Source organism: Sitophilus oryzae, unplaced genomic scaffold, assembly GCF_002938485.1.
Source record: "Sitophilus oryzae breed Bouriz unplaced genomic scaffold, Soryzae_2.0 scaffold_466_pilon_pilon, whole genome shotgun sequence".
Lineage (NCBI taxonomy): Eukaryota > Metazoa > Arthropoda > Insecta > Coleoptera > Curculionidae > Sitophilus > Sitophilus oryzae.
In genome coordinates this window covers 2,013,085-2,032,174 of record NW_022147047.1, presented here as the reverse complement: position 1 = coordinate 2,032,174, position 19,090 = coordinate 2,013,085, and the positions used below count along the sequence as shown (strand labels likewise).

General features: G+C 36.1%; 1 protein-coding gene across 1 annotated transcript; it reads right to left on the bottom strand.

The window, feature by feature from the left end:
• Positions 1–1,043: 1,043 nt before the first annotated feature.
• LOC115886033 lies at positions 1,044–2,792 on the bottom strand. Its single transcript, XM_030905063.1, has one exon. The coding sequence runs from the start codon at positions 2,790–2,792 to the stop codon at positions 1,044–1,046; it is 1,749 nt and encodes a 582-aa protein (XP_030760923.1).
• Between the last annotated feature and the right edge of the window lie 16,298 nt (positions 2,793–19,090).

Here is a 19,090-nt window from a genome sequence, read left to right as displayed (position 1 = left end):
TTATTCCTTCTATTATCGCCGATAGAAAAAATTAGGAAAGTCTATAGACGCCAAATTGTTTCTACCGTTTATGGCACGTCTAATTGATAGTTTAAATAACGTTGGGAAAGGCGCAGCTAATTAATCGTTTGTATTTTATGATGTTAACAATAATTTGTTGAATAAATTAACAAACAAATGGAAAGAACAAAAATAAATATTGGAAAGGATTTATAAGTTTTTTTTCTTTCAACTAAACGAATGTTACAATAAAATATATATTTTGTATATCATCATATTTGGGTTGTGTGTAAATAAGATTGTATCGCATGATGGAACTTCTCCACTACAGTCACAAACGCTTACGTTATAATATCAACCTTATTCTTTTCATTTTATTCTAATGTCAATTAGGGTAAAACCTTCCTTAGGGGAAGTCCGGGCAAAGTGAATAGCTTAAGATGTTCACTCTTTTATCAGAAAAGGTGTAAGAGATAGAAACAAAACAAATATCTGAAATAATTCTTTATTAATTGCTTTTATATATATTATAATTATTTAACTTTATAAGTAAAGTATTTAGTAAACATAAACAAAATTAAAAAAAGTGTGATAATATTCACTTTGCCCGGACCCCCGGGTAAAGTGGATATGGTGTTCGGGCAAAGTGAGTACCTTCATCTAATTACAGGAAAAAATAATAAAGCAAAATCAATAAACTGAACAAAATCTTAAATTCGCATTTAAATGAAATATCTTAAAAATTAAGACTGACAGTTATCACAAATATAATCTCCTATGCCTTCGAAGCGGAACATTCTTCGTAACACCATTGGAAATACCGACCACAGCGAATCCAATCTTCAATTGGAAAATCATCTTCTTCAATATATATTTCACCGCAAAAAAAAACATACAATATCTTCAAATTTCCTAATTTTCTTTGGTTGTTTACCTTTTTTAACAGGGTTTTTAGCAGTCTTTCTATGAAATTTGTTTAATTCTACATTTAGTTTTTTAGTAATATTCTTTACTATATTTTTTTCAAATTTTTGCTTTTGCTCTTATTTGATAGGAGTACTAGTTAAAACTTCTGATTTTTGAAATTTGCGTTTACGAGTTGTCAGTGGTTTATAAGGATTTGGTATTGGTCTTAATGATATGGGACTCTGGTGCAAGTTTGAACATCCAGGTTCCGGATTCGGTGGAGGGTCGTCACGGTCGTTATTTCTGCGAATATTTTTTGAAGTCTCTGGTACCATTGCATCACCTTTTAGAGAATGTACAACAGGAATACTTGTCGCATTCGGTTCCAAAGTAGAAGAAACTTTAAGTGACTCTGTTCCTGGTTCTAGTGTAATGGCAATGTCACTCTGAACATTATTTTTTTCTGGGGTCCTTTCTTGAAGTTGAGGCTTAGATGAGTCGCTCTTTGTGGGTTTGTCTGAAAGCGGAATCATTTCTCCTGGAGGATCAACTGTTAAAATCTTTTCTTGTAAATGTGAGGGCAAAGGAGTTGATGAGGCTTCTGCAGCGGTATCAGGAATTTCTATTGTTTGTAAGGAATGTATGCTTACTCGGCTAATATTCATATCTGATCTGCCTGCAATCACATCCGCTGGTTCAAAGTGTTCTTCACCAAAAACGTGTTTGTTTACTGGCCAAATGCCAGGCCGTTCAAATCCATGAACTGCATTTATGGCTACTGAACTTTTCAGAAAGGCTGGTGATAACAGTCTGGCTACGTCGTATTGATTTATAATGCGCCCAGGATGAGCCTTTTGGAACATATTAACCTCTCTTTCAAAGTAGGTTTTTAGTGGGCCGTAAACGGCCACATCCATAGGCTGCATTTTATGAGTAGTATGCGGGGCCAGGGATAAAATTATGACATTATTCTTACTTGCATATTCCAATGCAGGATAGTATTTGTGGCTCTCATGGTTGTCCAAAAGTAAAAGTACCTTTTTGTCGGCGTTAGGTCGTGTATATTCTACAAAGAAATGCAACCAAGCAAGAAATACCTCACCTGAAGTCCAACCATTTGGTGTACAAGTACCTTGAGTCCCGGGAGGAGCACCGTCGAGTAGCCTAGACTGCATCTTCTTTCTGGCGAAAATAAGGAAGGGCGGTAAAAATGAACCAATGGCATTGCAACAACCGATCATTGTCGTTAATTGGCCACGCTCCGCACTTGCAATTATGCCTACCTGTTTCTTTCCTTTTATTGATAGTACTTTAGGGGGTTTGTTAGTTGTCGTCGAAATACCGGTTTCGTCCATATTATAAAATCTAGATGCGTCAATATTGTATTTGTCAATCAAAGATTCAAGATTATCATAGAAACGTCCGACTTCATGTCTGTTGAATCCTTTCGCTCTTGCAACCGATGTTGCCTCCGGAGTCCTGAGAGTAATGGCATTGTGACGTGACAAAAATGATTGTAGCCAATCATCTCCGGCTTTTTCATACTTGTCCCAACTTTTTGGATAATTCAAATTATTTTTTTTGGCGTAGGTATATGTTAAATTCTTAAACTCATCTCGAGTTAATCCAAAAAACACGGAATCCATGTCTTTGAGATAGGTCCTTAACTCTATTTCCTGATCTTCGCTGAAAACTGGGCGGAATCTGCCGAGTTTTGGAGTAACGTTACCACTTTTGACGTGTCTGTACAAAGTCGCATAAGCCATACCATATTTCTTAGCTGTGCCCTTCACCGATTCTCCGGCTTTGCATAAATTTATAGCCGTCCGCATAACATCTTTATCCCAAGAGCCTTGATTAGTCTTTTTTTTATATTTATGCACCATCTGCAACAAAATATGAGCTTTGTAATACCGAAACTAAATAATCGTAAAAACCGGGCAAAGTGGATACCATATCCGCTTTGCCCTATTCACTTTGCCCAGCACAACCATTTTAAGGTTAAGTCAATTCATAAGAAAACTATTGATTTCAATTCTCCGTTCGACATATTATAATAAAGCTCTTTGACACGTAATAGAACTGTAATACGCCCAATAGTAATAAACAAATAATATAGAAAATATCATCAAAATACTTACCTCGAAATATTAGAAATTATTTTTCGAAAACACAGTTTGCCGTTCTGCGGACGCCGCGTGGCCTGCTCTCCCACTTAGGTGTTTGCCGCGTATTGAGCAAAGACAGACGAGCGTTGCTATGTCACGTGATTGATGCCAAACGAATAGTTTGAGAATAGTGGGGGATATTCGCTTTGCCCGAGGTGTTCACTTTGCCCGGGCTTCCCCTACATATTCTTCTTGTAGTAGCATCAATGTGTTTAGTTTAGTCGTTGTGCTGATTGATATTATTGTGTTCCTGCTGTCATCATTCGGTGATACATGATACACCTTCCTTCAGCCCTTTTCACTAGTACAGTCAATCTGGGACCTACAACTTTCATACTTTGCCAGTCGTAAGTGATCTACTGGAAAAGCTTAAATTTGAAAATTCGTATCCCTCCACCCCACCGTTTCTAAAAAACTCAACAAAACTTTGGATTCGATTTTCTGGCTGAACCGTAGATCCCAGAGAAAATTGTATGGAACGGATTAAATGGGCTCTTTCACAAAGAATAAAATACCCAATTCAAGGACAAAATCTGAAATAGAAGACTATTTTCAGTATATTTATTCAAAACAAAATAGTTCCATGATATTGAATAATTTTTTTATAGGCCCTCACAATTGCTGTTTTGAAATAATTTTAAAGTGCCAATTGATGACGTATGAAAAATACGCCCAATCACATTGCAGAACCGTGCTCGTGCGCCAGCCAACAACTGGCAACATTGCGATTTGATTTGACCAGCACCACCTCATCTCAAGGCCAATCAACATGATATGGGCAAGGCAAATATGGCGGCAAAGGCAGCGCATTATTAAATTGTTTACCTTTAACCTGAAAACCCGGTAGTGGTTTCTCGTTCCGATTGCATACCAAAAATAGAGATAATTAATTATCTAGTTTGTTGTGCTTCTGCAACACGCTTGTTTAGTTCTTAGTGTTCAGTGCATGGTGTGATCAGAAAATTGTGATAAAATAACAGTGTAATAAAAATCCAAACCAGACATTCCACGTAGGGAACTTCAAACTTTTGTGCTTATCGTACTCCTCTATTATTAATTATTTTAAAGTAAGAACTAGAAGTATTTATCAAAATATTACACCTAAATGAGTAAAAAGCCTTCACCGCCAGTCTGCATAGTACTTTATAATGGTTACTTACAATAATCAAAAGATAGGTATTAAAGTGTAGGTACTAACATTTTATTGTAGCATATCTTAAAACATGATCTGTTCCAAATTGTCACGAGAATTATAGAGAAGGTCCCAAGGTTTGGTTTGGTTTGGTTTGGTGAATGGTTGACAGCTATTAAAAGAGATAATTTCACTCCTACTAGTAGTTCTCAGGTAAGAAGTGCATTAAATATGCCTCAAAAAGGTCAAAGGCCAAATTCTCTGTTACCCTAGTGAGGATGTAGTTATGGCTACTGCTTACACTTACCTCACTATAAGATCACAGAAAGATATTGACAACATTCACATTTGAAAATATAAATGGCCTGGATATAAGTCTTTTTAGATCACTATTGCCCCTCACATACGTCAGAATTTATTATTAAATCCATCTTGTTCAGAATATCCAATATTTTATTGAAGAACTATGCAAAAAAAGGTATGACGTCTTTACCACAAAGACAATGCCCTATGTAAAGAGAAAGAGTAAAGAAAACTAAGCTAAGCCGTAAGTTTTACTTACGAACCCCCAAAAGGTATTTAGTTTTTTTTCCATATAAAATCTTGAAACACATATTATATTTTTTAGTTATCCTCACCTATTATAGTTTAAATTTATTCCCATTTGTGTAATGCTGCAAAACATAGGAAAAATATTCTATATTTTTTGACCCAAGCCAGTGTAGTTTATAATTCCAAGAGCATTTACCAAGGCTTTTACTAAGACAAGTAACTTCCTATACTGTCCATAATAGTATATATTTATCAAACGTGCAGTAAGTTCTAAACTATGGTAGGTAAGTGTTTGCAATTGAATATTTAGTTTATATTGCTATTTTCTGTCATATATTTCTGGTTATTTCTTTTTCCGATGATTTTGAACACCCTATATATGCTACCTCAAGTTTGAATATTTTAACACTACCTACCTGCTTTCTGAGAAAGCAGACCTTTTTATAAAAAGTAACTAACTGATGTTTTCATAAAAGTAATAATACAAAAAATTTCATACTTATGTGAAGAGCTTTAGACTCCCTGTATATTAAAAAATTAGTGAAATATTACGTAATCTAAACCGACATTTGTGTGAAAAATGTCTATTTGGAAATAAAACAGGTTTTAAAATACGCGCCAAATAAAGCACTTATATCTCCGCCATATTGGAAAAGGTTGAATGGCCTTGTGTGGAGGTGGTGGTGGGTCAGCATGGTGGTCCGGCCGTGTTGCCGCTTTTCAAAATGCCAGGTGTGACGTATTAAAAATAAAGTGCGGATTTTTATTCTGGGCTTTTTTGTTTTTATTTATTTTCTTAAGAACGACTTCAAATTTTTCGAAAGTAAGATAGTAGAAAATTCTAGAATCAATTGCTTTATTCAATTATGCTAATTCCAAAATATAGTGAAAGAGCCCATTCTCTACATTTTCATCTCTAAGTAACAAACCTCTAAAACCGACGGGGTTGCAGTTTTTTACATTTTTCCGTGTGAAACCATTTTTTTACTATCGAAAAGTTTTTAAAATTAAAGAGCATAAAAAAACTACCAAATTGATATGTAACTTTTTTTAAGTTTTACTGTTTACGAAATATAAAGTTAGCAATTACACGGGGTAGCCTACTTGAGGCACATACTACATGGAGAACGCTGTTTCTTTCAGCGCCTAAATCTCTAGGGTAAAATCAAAGGAGGTAAAAGGAGAATAGGCCAAAGGAAGCTATCTTGGTTGAAAAATATTCGTCATTGGACAGGCATACAGGACTTCCAAGCACTTCTAGTCGCTGCAATTACTAGAACCATCTGACGAAGAAGAAAAAGATAAACGCCTACCAGAGCTGGCAACAAGTCAGTTTTAAAAAGACTTAAGTCTTCAGTCATTTCTAAAATCAAAATGATTTAGGTCTTAAGTCAAATTTAACATAAAGTACAAATGATTAAGTCTTGAGTCTTTGACTTAAATCATTTTATTTCAAGTCAAATCATTTTTGTAGAGACTTAAATCAATATAACGTTATTTAAGTTATTTTTATGACTTAAGTCTATATTTTCGACTTAAATAATGATGATCTGCAAGTTAAGTCAGTAAAATGACTTAAATCAATGTAATTACCCTCAAATCAAGACGACCAGAATTCAATTTAAGTACCTTTTTTTAAATGTCAATATTAATTTTCTTGTACCAAACCAAACCGTATTACCAATTACCAAGTATCATATTATTAATTTATTGTAGATACAGATGAGACTAAGACCACATAAAATAAAACGGTTAATTTTCAGAACAACTACAAACACAACAATATGTTTTTTATAAAATTTTACCGATTTTGCAGTAGGTACTTTATATGTCTCCGTTTCAGATAGATGTCATCGAATACATGTCTATTAAAAAGTGGTGATGTGTTTCGATCACTATGTAATAATATATAATAATAATTATAATAATAAATAATGTTTATTGTATTGCCTGCAAAACCAAAATCATGCCTAAGACTACCTACCTATTAAACTACAAGACCAAGACAAAAGAGTCTTGGTCATATACATTTGCTCATCCTTACTGATCCGAACTATGGAATTAAAACCCTTTATTTTAAATATAGGCAATCACAGAAATTTTCGATACGGTCCTGGCAGTCCACGTGGACTTGACGAGCGGCCGTCACACGGCCCTCCGTCCCCTCCCCGCGCCACCCTTTTGGCGATGCCGCCGCCGCCGCAGCGGTCGTAGCCGCCCATTTACTTTCAGGATAAAAGGCGACACTTTACATTAGGACCAGATAAGAGACGAGAACTGATTTTGTCTCTCTTTCAGCCCGCGTTCTCGCCCGTCTCTCTCTCTCTTTCTCTCCTGCTTAATGCGAGTCCTTCGCAGCGGTCGGCCCGTATTTCCGTCCTTGTCCGCGACATCGTCGGCCCTGCTACTACTACTAGCACTACTACAATAGTTCTGGTTCCCCTCGCGTCCGCCAGGCCGTGTTGTTCGCTCTTCTGTTTTTGTTGTCTTGCAGCGGCCCGGGTAAAGTGACGCTGATGGTGTCGATCCATTCCGTCGAAAAACGATGGCAAGTGTATCCAATTGCCTAGATAAAGTGAAAATTTCAACAATTTTTAGGTCATATTTAACCAGTCAATTACCAATTTTTTGGATTCTTTAAATAGCTGTTCGTTGTCACTTGTCTATATATCTTTTAAGACAGTCATTGTTGTTGTCTGTTATTTAAACTCATAGGTAACGTCACTAAATACAATTAGTGACGTTTTCGATGTCGTCTGTCGAAATTTTCCCTGGCTCGTTAAGCAGACTCTACCTATAGGTATGTATGAGATTTTATTCAATCATCCATATCCAATTTACCCTTTTTTGTTTTTTATCTAGCGAATATTGGATTAGATTAGGCAGGGATATGTCTTAGCGCCTCTTCTATTCAACGTATTTATGGCAGCGCTCTCTATTCTAGTGGAGAGTAAACTGCAGGAAAGAGGAATGGACATAAGATACAGATACGATGGTGGTCTGTTCAACATAAAAAGACTCAGGGCAAAAACACGTACAAAATTCATCACAGAATTTCAATACGCTGACGACTGTGCTTTAGTTGCAAAAACGTTACAGCATTTACAAGAAATGCTGAACACATATACCTGGTCATACGAAGTTCTGGTCCCAAAGCTGAACATCGATAAAACTAAAACCATGTGCACTCCACCGAAAAATCATAACAGTGCTATAAAAATCGGAGAAGAACTATTGGAATATGAGCGGAATTCAATTACCTCAGCAATTTGATTTCAGAAAAGGCCAATATCGACTCTGAAATTCAGCACGAGAAGTAGAATTACCAGCGCCTCAAGAGCATTCTGGAAATTAAGAGACAGGGTTTTCTACAATCATGACTTGAGCACAAAAACGAAACTTGCAGTGTACCGAGCAATAATAATCCCCACCATGTTATATGGAAGCGAAACATGGGTGCCTTACCGCCGGCACACGAACGCATTAAACAAGTTGCAAAAGAGACACTTTAAAGAACTGTTAAGAATCAAATGGTACCACTATGTTTAAAACGTATCAGTCCTTGAAAAATCTAGCTGCGAGAGCGCTGAAGTTATGATTACTAAACCCCGCTTAAAATGGGCTGGTCACGTATGGAGGATGCAAGAAAACCGCCTACCGAAATAACATCTTTACGGTGAAGCTTGTAGAGGGTAAGAGGAAAACGGGTGGACAACCCAAAAGGTACAAGGATATTTTCCACGAAAACTTAAAGGGGATAAACATGCAGAATGAGTGGGAAAAAGCAGCGCACAATAAAACGCAATTGAGAAGAGTTGTAAACTTAGTTACAGCGACAACCAAAAGGTAAAGAGGCAACAAAGCAATGAGATTTTTGAATATTCGGAGTGTGGAAGAGAGATAACATCACGTATCGGACTTTTCAGTCACAGAAAGGGTCATGAAAGAAAACGCCTTGCGTAACCAGCTTATGATGGGTGTCAAATACTCGTCAGCGAGTAATGGCAGTAGTAGTAATAGTAGTAGCGGGTAAACAACACTGCCATGGACTGAGTATTTTTATTAAAGATTACAATTCATCATCCATGGATCGCCCATGAACAGTCATTAAATGGAAATTAAATGATAATGCTGAGGCTCTATTGCTAGTCTACTGTTGATGGCTAGCAAGACAGCATCAGATATATTGGACCCTTCTCTAGTTCTATGTCGCTCAAAGAAGAGACTCAGTACATTCGACTTGAGAAATTTAGTGTCTAAAACCACATGTTTAAGTGATGTAAAAGACAACTATAGCAAGGTGCAAAACTATCTATAGGACACACTTTTCTACTACTATTAGCACTACCACAATAGTACCCTCATCCGCCAGGTCGTATTGTTCGCTCTTTTGTTTTTGTTGTCTTGCAGCGGCCTGGGTAAAAATTCAATCAGCAATCGACACGAAAGAGAATTAAAAAATATTTACTCAAAACTGACAGCTAAAGACGCAGCTTTATTTATTTGTCAAATTACATAGAAACCAACGCCAACCCAGCACAATATTTTTTCTACTCGTAATAAATTCCTTGAAATAATAATTTCTGAATATTTTTTAAAACGTAACTCGCTATGGAAAAAATATTGTTTTATACTCACGATTTTATCGCTCCTTTTCGGTCGACGATAAAATACCATTTTATCGTCTTGTATAAAAAATAACTATTAGTACATCATCCATCAACCATCATCAAATCAAAAATTGGATTATATTGGAATTGGAACTTTGACTCTTTTTTGCTAGCCAACCGTTGTTGATTAGCAAGAGAACATTAGAGTTATTTGATACTCAGTAAAACCTACCTTAGTAGTGTCCAGAGCAACATGTTTAACTGATATAAGGAATAAATATAAAGTCCAGTGGATGACATACCAAGAATGTATATCTTTAACCTCAATTTTTTACCTCACTGTAGTTTTGGACAATAAAAAGGATTGGAAGAAAGAAACGTTTGCTCAGCATGTAAAAGACCATACCATAACGTGGTATACTGACGCTTCCGAAACCGCAGTAGGGACAGGGATAGCAGTATTTAGGCTGAAAACTAAATACTCCGAATCAAGAGGCACCTACCTCAGCATCAGTCAGGCAGATCAGAAATCTACGCTATCGCAAGGTGCGTACAATTTATCTTAGGTAGGAACTATCGAAAACAGGAAATAGCGATCTTATTTGATAGTCTAGCAGCACTAAAAGCAATCAACTCAGTAACGATCAATTCGATGTTGGTCAAACATGCCTGGAGAAGCTGAACAAATTAGGCAAAGCAAATAAAGTCCTCCTGTCTTCTGTGCCTGTTCAGCAAGAGATAGAAGGCAATGAAAATGAAAATGATTTAGCTAGAAAAGTAGCGAACACTCCCCAGTAACTGGACCAGAACCGTTCTGCTTGCTAAGTGGAAACCAACTTAAAGCCTGGAATGGGAATCCTCCAACGGTCTAAGATACTTGAAAATATTTCTCAGAACTTACAACTGAGAAAAATCAAAGATTTTCCTTGATTTAAGTAAGAAAAATCTTCGGATTGTCACTGGGTTTCTAACAGGACACTGTCTCCTCAACTAACCAGATGATTCAGTAAATTGAAGCTAAAAAACAACGGCGAATGCAGATTCTGTGGGGAAAATGGGAAAACACCAGAACACCTTATCACTGAGTGCGCCGAGACGACAACCATTCGTACCATAAACTTTGATGCGGTTGATGTCGGAACTAGCCCCTGTGATGCCGCCTCAGATACTGGCTTTTGTCAAAGCCTAGATACTGTATGATGAGTTATAACTCATTATAACTCAAGAAAGGGTGACACACATTCGCGGTGATTAACTCCCCTCCCAAACATTCTACATTCTAGGCACAGGGCATTGGCACAGAGCTATTTACTTACTAAGTTTTCATGGAAAATATCCTTGTATCTTTTGAGTTGTCCACCCGGTTTCTTCTTACCCTCTACAAGCTCACCGTAAAGAATATATTTCGGTAGGCGGTTTTCTTGCATCCTGCATACGTGGCCAACCCATCTTAAATAGGATTTAGTAATCATGACTTCAGTGCCCTCGCAGCTAGTTTTTTCAAGGATTGATATGTTTGAGACATGATGGTACCATTTGATTCCTAACAGTTGTCTAAGGTGTCTCTGTTGCAACTTGTTTAATGCATTCGTGTGCCGGCGGTACGGCACCCAGGTTTCGCTTCCATATAACATGGTGAGGATTATTATTGCTCGGTGTACTGCAAGTTTCGTTTTTGTGCTCAAGTCATGATTGTGGAAAACCAAAAACAAAGAGCTATATGGATGGTTCAGTCTCCAAGTTGCTACCTGTGGTTGCTAGACTTTTTGGAAAGGATAGGACTGGTAAAGACCAATATCCATATGGAGGAATCTATTATTTAAACTAAATATACTATTTAATATTATCTAAACCTCTTCTTCTCCTTCCTGGGCCTTATGCTTAGCCGTACGTTGGCGATTGTGTGTACTCTTCATATAATGTGTGCCGTTTTCGGCTCTTCGAGATGGTGGCTGCGTCGTTGATGTTACACCAATCCCGTATGTTTCTTAGTCAGGAATGTTGTTTTCTTCCTGGGCCTCGCCGTCCCTCTATTTTTCCTTGTAAAATTAGTTTAGGAATGTAACATGTGTCTCCTCTAAGGATAAGGACTTTTCTTTCTTTAACTATGTTAAGTATTTCGCGTTCATGTTCATAGCCTGCAGTTCTTAAACCTTTGTTGGTGGCTTGCGCGGTCGATGGCACACGTCTCCGGAGAGTCCACATTTCGAAAGCCTCGATGCCGTTCAGGGTTCTAGCGTTGAGAGACCACGTTTCTGCGCCGTATAGTAAGATGGGCCTTATGTAGTATTTTACTACCCGTAATCTAAGTGCTAGCGGGAGACTGCGTGCTAATAGGAAGTTTTTAAGTTTGAAAAATGCTATTTTTGCATAATTCGTTCTAAGTTTAACTTCTTCATCGCAGTCCCATAGTTCATTGATCATGGCACCTAGATATTTAAATCGTGGTACTCGCTCTATAATATTTCCATCAACCGTCAATGCGGTGTTGATTATAGGCTGGCGTTCTATTATCATAAGTTTGGTCTTGGTAGCATTGATTTAAAGACCGAAACGATTTCCCATGTCCTCTATCTTATTTATTATTTGCTGAAGATCCTCTAAAGTTTTTGCTAGGATTGCCATATCATTTGCATATCTTATATTTTTAATTGGAACTCTTAAGATCTTAATTTCTCCACTTTCACCTTCCAGGGCCAAGGTTGAAAGATCCTTTCGACGTATTTATTAAAAAGTATTGGTGACAGTATACAGCCCTGGCGGACTCTTTTACACACATTGAAGGTGTCTGTAGATAAGTTTTTTTAACTCTTTTCTCCGCGGTTTGGTTCCAATATAGTTCCTGTATGATTCTCATATCTTTGGCGTCTATTCCTATCTCGAGCAGTCTATTTAGGAGAATATCGTGTTTAACGTTGTTCTAACTAGGTATAGATATTATTAAAAAACGAATTAATTACCATAAAGACACAAATCTCGATTCTTCTCGAAGAACAGCCCGTCCAGCCGGTACATCGAAGTTAAGACCGAGAACTGCAACCGAACCAAACTAACCTCACTCCTTACTACATTTAGCAGCATGTGTAACGTCGAGTGTCAACACACACACACACACACATAGGGGCTCGCATGTACAAAGCATGTGTGAAGGTATACGACGGTTTGCGGCGGAAACGACTGCTACGAGGGGGAGACGAGGCTGTTATGGCCCAGCGGCGCAGGGGAAGGGGGAGCCGTTGAGGCAGCGGGATCGCGCGAACCCAGAGAGCGACCGGTTTAATTTATGGGCCGGACACAGAGGGCGCGCTGATACAACGAGGTTAATTGTGGCATGGGTTCTTTCTTTTTTTTTTGAAGTGAAGAGAAGGAAAGACGAGAGAAGAGCAGGTAGAATTCGGAAAAGATGCCTGTCGATGGTTTGATAATAAGGGGAAAATATTGGAATGCGTATGAAAGGTGTTAAAAGAAATGTGTCGCTCCAAATGGGAAGATTGTTATTTTTAAACAAGCAAGGTTTGTTGAAAAAAGAGAATGGAATATAATACTCTAAAAATACTCTTAAAATACTCAGCAGTCTCAATAATGTTCACCCAACAACATTCACTTGAAGGTATACATAATACCAAACTTATATGGAATCACTCTTTATTTCTGACTAAACTTTTGCAAAAAAAAATTGGTATACAACTTGAAAATAAGGCTTTTTGGTAAAAAACTCGCGCCAGTATATACAAAGAAGCCAAAGCAAGAGTATATATACTGATATACTAAGGGCTGGCAAAGGTTAGTCTTGGGTCGAGATTTCCGTATGTAAGAAGAGTGCAATGCGTTTATAATATACTGAACAAAGAGACAACAGTAAACACGTTGCCAAACGTATGAAATAAACCGAGAAATTGTGCACATTGCTAAGTGACGTGGAAGGGGATAGAGCAGATTTGTCGGAGTTAACGCGACCGATCGACCCAAATCGGCACCTTTGTCGGTACTTAAAGTCCTAAGGAAAGGTATACATCATGCGTTCAGCTTCACAATTTAATTACGTCTCGCAATACTTTATTTGTTTATTTATTAACGAGTCGTTGTAATTTTCCCTATAGCTTGAAAATGTTAAGTGCAAGTTAGAAACAATTGTATTTTTGGTAAAAATAAGTGGAATTGAGTTGGTGTTCGACAGTGGTCGCGCTATTAGAACTAGGAATTCATAAATCGATATCTCCAAATCTATTAAACATAATTGATTACAAAATTATAATAAATACCACATGATTGAAACAAAATTATAATAAATACCAAAAAATAAGCCCTTAATTACCTTACTTTTACAACATGTTATCAGTAGCCCTCTTGATTATGCCCATTCTAACCTAAAAATAAGACAGAAACAGTTAGTTTATTTTAAAATCGGCGATATACCAGAATATCATAATATCAGATGTATTAATATCTAATAATTAAGATATTAATAATAGTGAACAAGAAACGACGATTCAGTGAAGTCATGGTAGGCTTTGGAAAAAAGTTGCTTTTGACGTAATAGTATAAACGTCAAATTGTTATTAGGCCAACATTTTGATAGTCTTAGCAGCGTTTTTTATCTTTTGATTGCTTTTTCAAAATGCCAACAACTTCAACTACTTCAAATAATAAAGGCATTTTGAAAAAGCATTTAAAAGAAAAAAAAACGCTGCTAAGACTATCAAAATGTTGATATAATAACAATTTGACGTTTATACTATTACGCAAAAAGCAACTTTTTTCCAAAGCCTACCTTGACTTCACTGAATCATCGTTTCTTGTTCACTATTATTAATATCTTAATTATTAGATATTAATACATCTGGTATTATGGTATTCTGGTATTTCGTCGACTTTAAAATAAACTAACTGTTTCTATCTTATTTTTTTGTTAGAATGGGCCTAATCAAGAGGGCTACTGATACTGTATAGTAAAAATAAGGTATTAAGGGCTTATTTTTTGGTATTTATTATAATTTTGCTAATATCTTCGGTTTGAAAGAAGATATCAAGATGTGGTTTCCGCTGATTTTTTAAGCTTTTAATACTCTCTACTATCAGCTAAAATAACACATACTATCGTATTTAATTTTTTGGAAAAAACGCGCTATGTTTGTTAAATTGTAAGAAAGCGCCCCCTAACGTGTACGTTCAAAATCTTCTTATTATTATTATTATTTTTATAGTATAATATAGAGTAAGAAACGCTCTTTTAAACGAGCCCTCGTTTGTTGGATTCTCATCATCCAGTCCGGAGTTATTAACATTTAAATAAGGATAGATCTAACCTTCCCCCACCACTTTATTTTAGCAGATAGGGGAAAATGGTTCTAACAAAAAAATCCAAAATTGACTGAAGATTATGAAGCTATTATTTATATTACCCATTATCTAGGCAAAATTCTGTAAAAAATCTATTTTCTTATTTTCCATAGCAGTAGCGCCACCTAGCGGCCGTTTTATAAACTTGAAAATAATTTTCAGCAATTTCTCATAGCCCCTTTAGTTATAAATATTTTTTCCGTAAGCCCTACGGCTAATACTTTCCGAGATACAGCCGATAGCTATTCTTATTGGGACACCCGGTACATAGACTTAAAATAAAATAGTCCTGTATATTTTAGGTCCAAATAACACAATGCAAATGGTTTTCATATCTATGAATAGCCTATTGTAGCGTTTTTTTACAACTACCACTGCGAACGGCAGCTTTTCATCGGAGAGCAGTCGTGGATAAGGTATTTCACTGGAAAGAAAACTAATTAAGAACAATAAACAAAAAAAATAGATATTGGGCGCCAGGCATGTACAGAGAAAGAAAACACAGTTGTATAATACTTAAAACTAATGACTATATTTATTCGTGATGAATTCTGATGGTAAATAGCATTGTACAATTAATATAATTATTATAGTGGTTACTTGTTGAGTAGAACTATATATGTAAATAATATTAAATACGTTCTATGAAAAGACTATAAAGAAAATACAATGCGTGTAACGTTATAGAAAATATAGGAAAAGTAGCATTACTTTATTTAAATTGTTAAATTTATACGGTGTTAAATCAGATGTGTTGCAACCTGTAGATTCTAGAATCTATCTCGTTATTCATCTGTTAGTATAGCGTAATAATAATGTCTATAGAAAGTAATACTATTACAATGCGTGATATTATGAAATCTAAAATCTAAATCACACTTTTACTACTGCATCGACATAAATATCCTTAATAATCTAACCACTAAATATAGTCTGTACGCTATTGTTTAAAATGTACGTTACTGTTTAAGACTGAAAACATTTTAGATGTTAAATGCAAAACTAGAACTTAAATATACACTTAGCTGTTCTTTTATGTAACCCTGCTTCAAACAGTAGCAGCGCGAGGAGGTCTAGCATCTCTGTACTGTCTGTCGGCGATCCAGGCTTAGAAATGGGGGTGAAGCAGCACGGGGCTCAAGCCACATCCACGCTGGGGCACTCTATGTGTAAGACAAATCAATCCTACTGGGGACACTTGTCCATGGGACATCCGTCCATAAGATAGTGGCACAAGAGAACACTACTAGGACCTTGAAAAATAGTCCATACCTTGGACACTTGTCCGTAAGACAATGTCCGTCCGTAAGACCCTAAGAACACGAAACTCTTGTTTAAAATCAAACACCGTCTAATAAACAAAATGAACCTACCTCGAAATACTTCCGAGGGCTCAATAAATAATAAACAATCTGTCCTTTCTTCCAAATGACATTCTGGAGGACAAAAGCAAAGGGACGCCAACGTGCCAGCCAAATACAAATACAAGTTGGGACATCCGTAACTCTACCCTAAAAATATTCACTAATAATATCGAATCTAAAAGGAAAATAACTCAGCTTTACCTGTAGCTTCGAAATGGCAGCTGATTCAGATTACACAGCAAGATTTAAATAATCACCGTTTCTCAAAAACTGGGACTAATGGCGTCTGACAGGCCAAACAGTCTAACCAAAAGTGAAGTTAGATCACAGAGAACTAACTTCGACTAATTCTAAAGAATGACAGAAGCGATGTTGATAGCGCGCGCTCCCACAGAGCAATAACAGGGTTGTGCCAAACCATAACAGGGTTGTGCCCAGACATCATATATCATAATCAAAGACATGTAACGAACTAAAAACGTTACACTATTACTTACAGAAGGAAAATTGACCAGTCGATATCATAGAAAACTAATGTTAATATCATACTGATAAAGCTTCTCAGCTTTTACGACTTGATAATTCAATAAAGTTTCTAAACCGAGACTTTTAAGACGGGTGAAACTTAAAACTAAAGTTGGGTTTTATATTCACTTTAGTGATCGTGAAAGACACTTCAGCGAGTAAAGCTAACTTTAAATTATATTTATTAATTGCGCCGTAACCTTAAAATTTTAAAGAAATGGCGTTCGTTCGTACTTGTCTGAACTTTCCAGAACGGCGCCTACGCTATAATCAAAAATATTCAACCGCCCGTTTGTTCATTTAATGAAAAATGAGTTGTTTATGTTTGCGTTAGTTTTATAATGATTCGAGGATTTTATAACGCGAATGTCAAAGGTTTGCAAATAAGATACTTTACTTTTTGAATATTTATTTCTAGAACATAATTTGAGATAACTATCTAAACGGGGGACGAATCAATCGTTGTAGATTTGTTTTTTTTTTGCTTTGTGTCCCAGTTAACTTAGCATTCTATTATAGCAAGAGGAGTTAAGAGTCTATTACGCTGTAGTTTCGGGTCGCTCTCAGGGGTCGGGTAAAGCAGGTATGTGGTCTAAGGAAATATATATTATATTCATGGGCGCCGGACAGGGGGGGCAAGAGGGGGCATTTGCCCCCTCCTGGATCACTGAAACAATAAAAATAAAAGCTATCTTCTTACATCCATCTGTAAAAAAATAATCATTATTATGAAATTTTTAGGTGTTACCTGTAAAATAATAATAAATGTGGTAATTATTGGGAAAACTGGAAATCTTCCGATTTTCACCAAAATTGGTATACACACTATTTTGAGGTCGTACGAATCTACTTTTTTCTTGGCGGTCTCGTACCGTTTTTCAGAAAAACGGAAAATTATTTCAACATTGAATTTTTCTTTATTTCGGCCCTATAAAGTAATAATTTCACTATATTTTCATTATATTATAGTTTATCTAAAAGCCACACTTGATTGGGGATACAAAAATGTCCAACATTTTACTGAAAAACACTTTTCTTAACAAAATAACAAAGAAAATTGAGACCAGATGAAAGTTTGACATTTGATATATCCTTCTTTCTCTCTCCTATGCAATGAGAGAGACAAATATATTCTAGACCTAATCTAGAAATTTGAAAATTTACAACGTTGCCATATATTCTATTTTTTCGGGTGATTAGGGATTTTAAATAAATTACCTATTATGCGATCGACAGTAATTAAATATACACCTATATCCACAAAGTTACGCGGAAGAGTTTTGATTGCATTGGTTTTAACTTTTTTGCGGGGGGGGGGGGGTTAATCTTTTTTTGATATAATATAACAACAAAAGATTAACACCCTCCGCATGGAAGTTGTAACCAATGCAATCAAAACTCTTTCGTGCAACTTCGTGGTTATAAATAGTCAGATCTCGTTGGTAAAATAGCAGTTATGGGAAGGAGCCGTTCTTCTGGCGACCGCCTTTCGTAATTCCAGAATGAGCGAACAAAACACGCTAAATTTAGGTTTAGCATTGGCAACGTTGCTTTAAATGCCAGAAACACATAAGCTTACTTCGGGTTTCTCTTATTACCGATTCTGAACCGTCCTAGAACTGTGATGCGTATGCGCAGTAGGAAATATAAAGACATTATTTCATTTGCGCATGCGCTGCAGAGATCTAGTACGTTTCAGAATCGGTAATAACAAGAACCCGAACAAAGTTATAACCTAACATTTTCAGAGTGTTTACAAATTTATTTTAGCAAATTTTCTTCTATTATGCATAGAATTGGTTAAAAAAGTAACAGAAAATAGCAAAAACATCATTGATTATTGAATACCTAACAAAATATGTGCAAATAGTGTGTAAAAAGAAAAATTCGATATTGAAATTATTTTCCGTTTTTCTGAAAAACGCGCCAAGAAAAAACCTGAGACCGCCAAGAAAAAAAGTTGAGATTCGTAATCTACGACTTCAAAATAGGGTGTATACCAATTTTGGTGAAAATCGGACGATTTCCAGTTTTCCCAATAATTACCAAAAATGTGTTTCAATTTTTTATACATTTTTACCGTGCCCCCCTTAATTTCATTCTTCCGGCGCCCATGATTATATTTCAGAAATCTGCTTAAGGCTTAGTTCGATCCTGTCGTGTTAAGCCGCACCCAAAATTCCAAACACACGTGCTTTGATTAAGACTTGATTAAGGTTTGCAGAGTTTCAGCATTTGCCATAAAATAGCGAGCAATTTGTTACAAAACCATATAAATTATATATCACTGTAAAACTGGGTCACAATCACAAAACTTCAATCTATTTCCGTATTGTAACGGAATTTTAAATTATATCTTTATTTTCGAGAAAATTTAGTGCAAATATAAGGAATATTTTGTTGATGTTTGATCATCAAAGTCTTAAAAATAAAGAAATTGTCTAAAAATGTGCTACAATGCGGATATAGTATAATCCTTTATCTTTAATTTCC

Bases quoted from the DNA above. Each gene is read 5' to 3' on its own strand.
- LOC115886033 (XM_030905063.1), bottom strand. From the start codon at position 2,792: ATGGTGCATAAATATAAAAAAAAGACTAATCAAGGCTCTTGGGATAAA.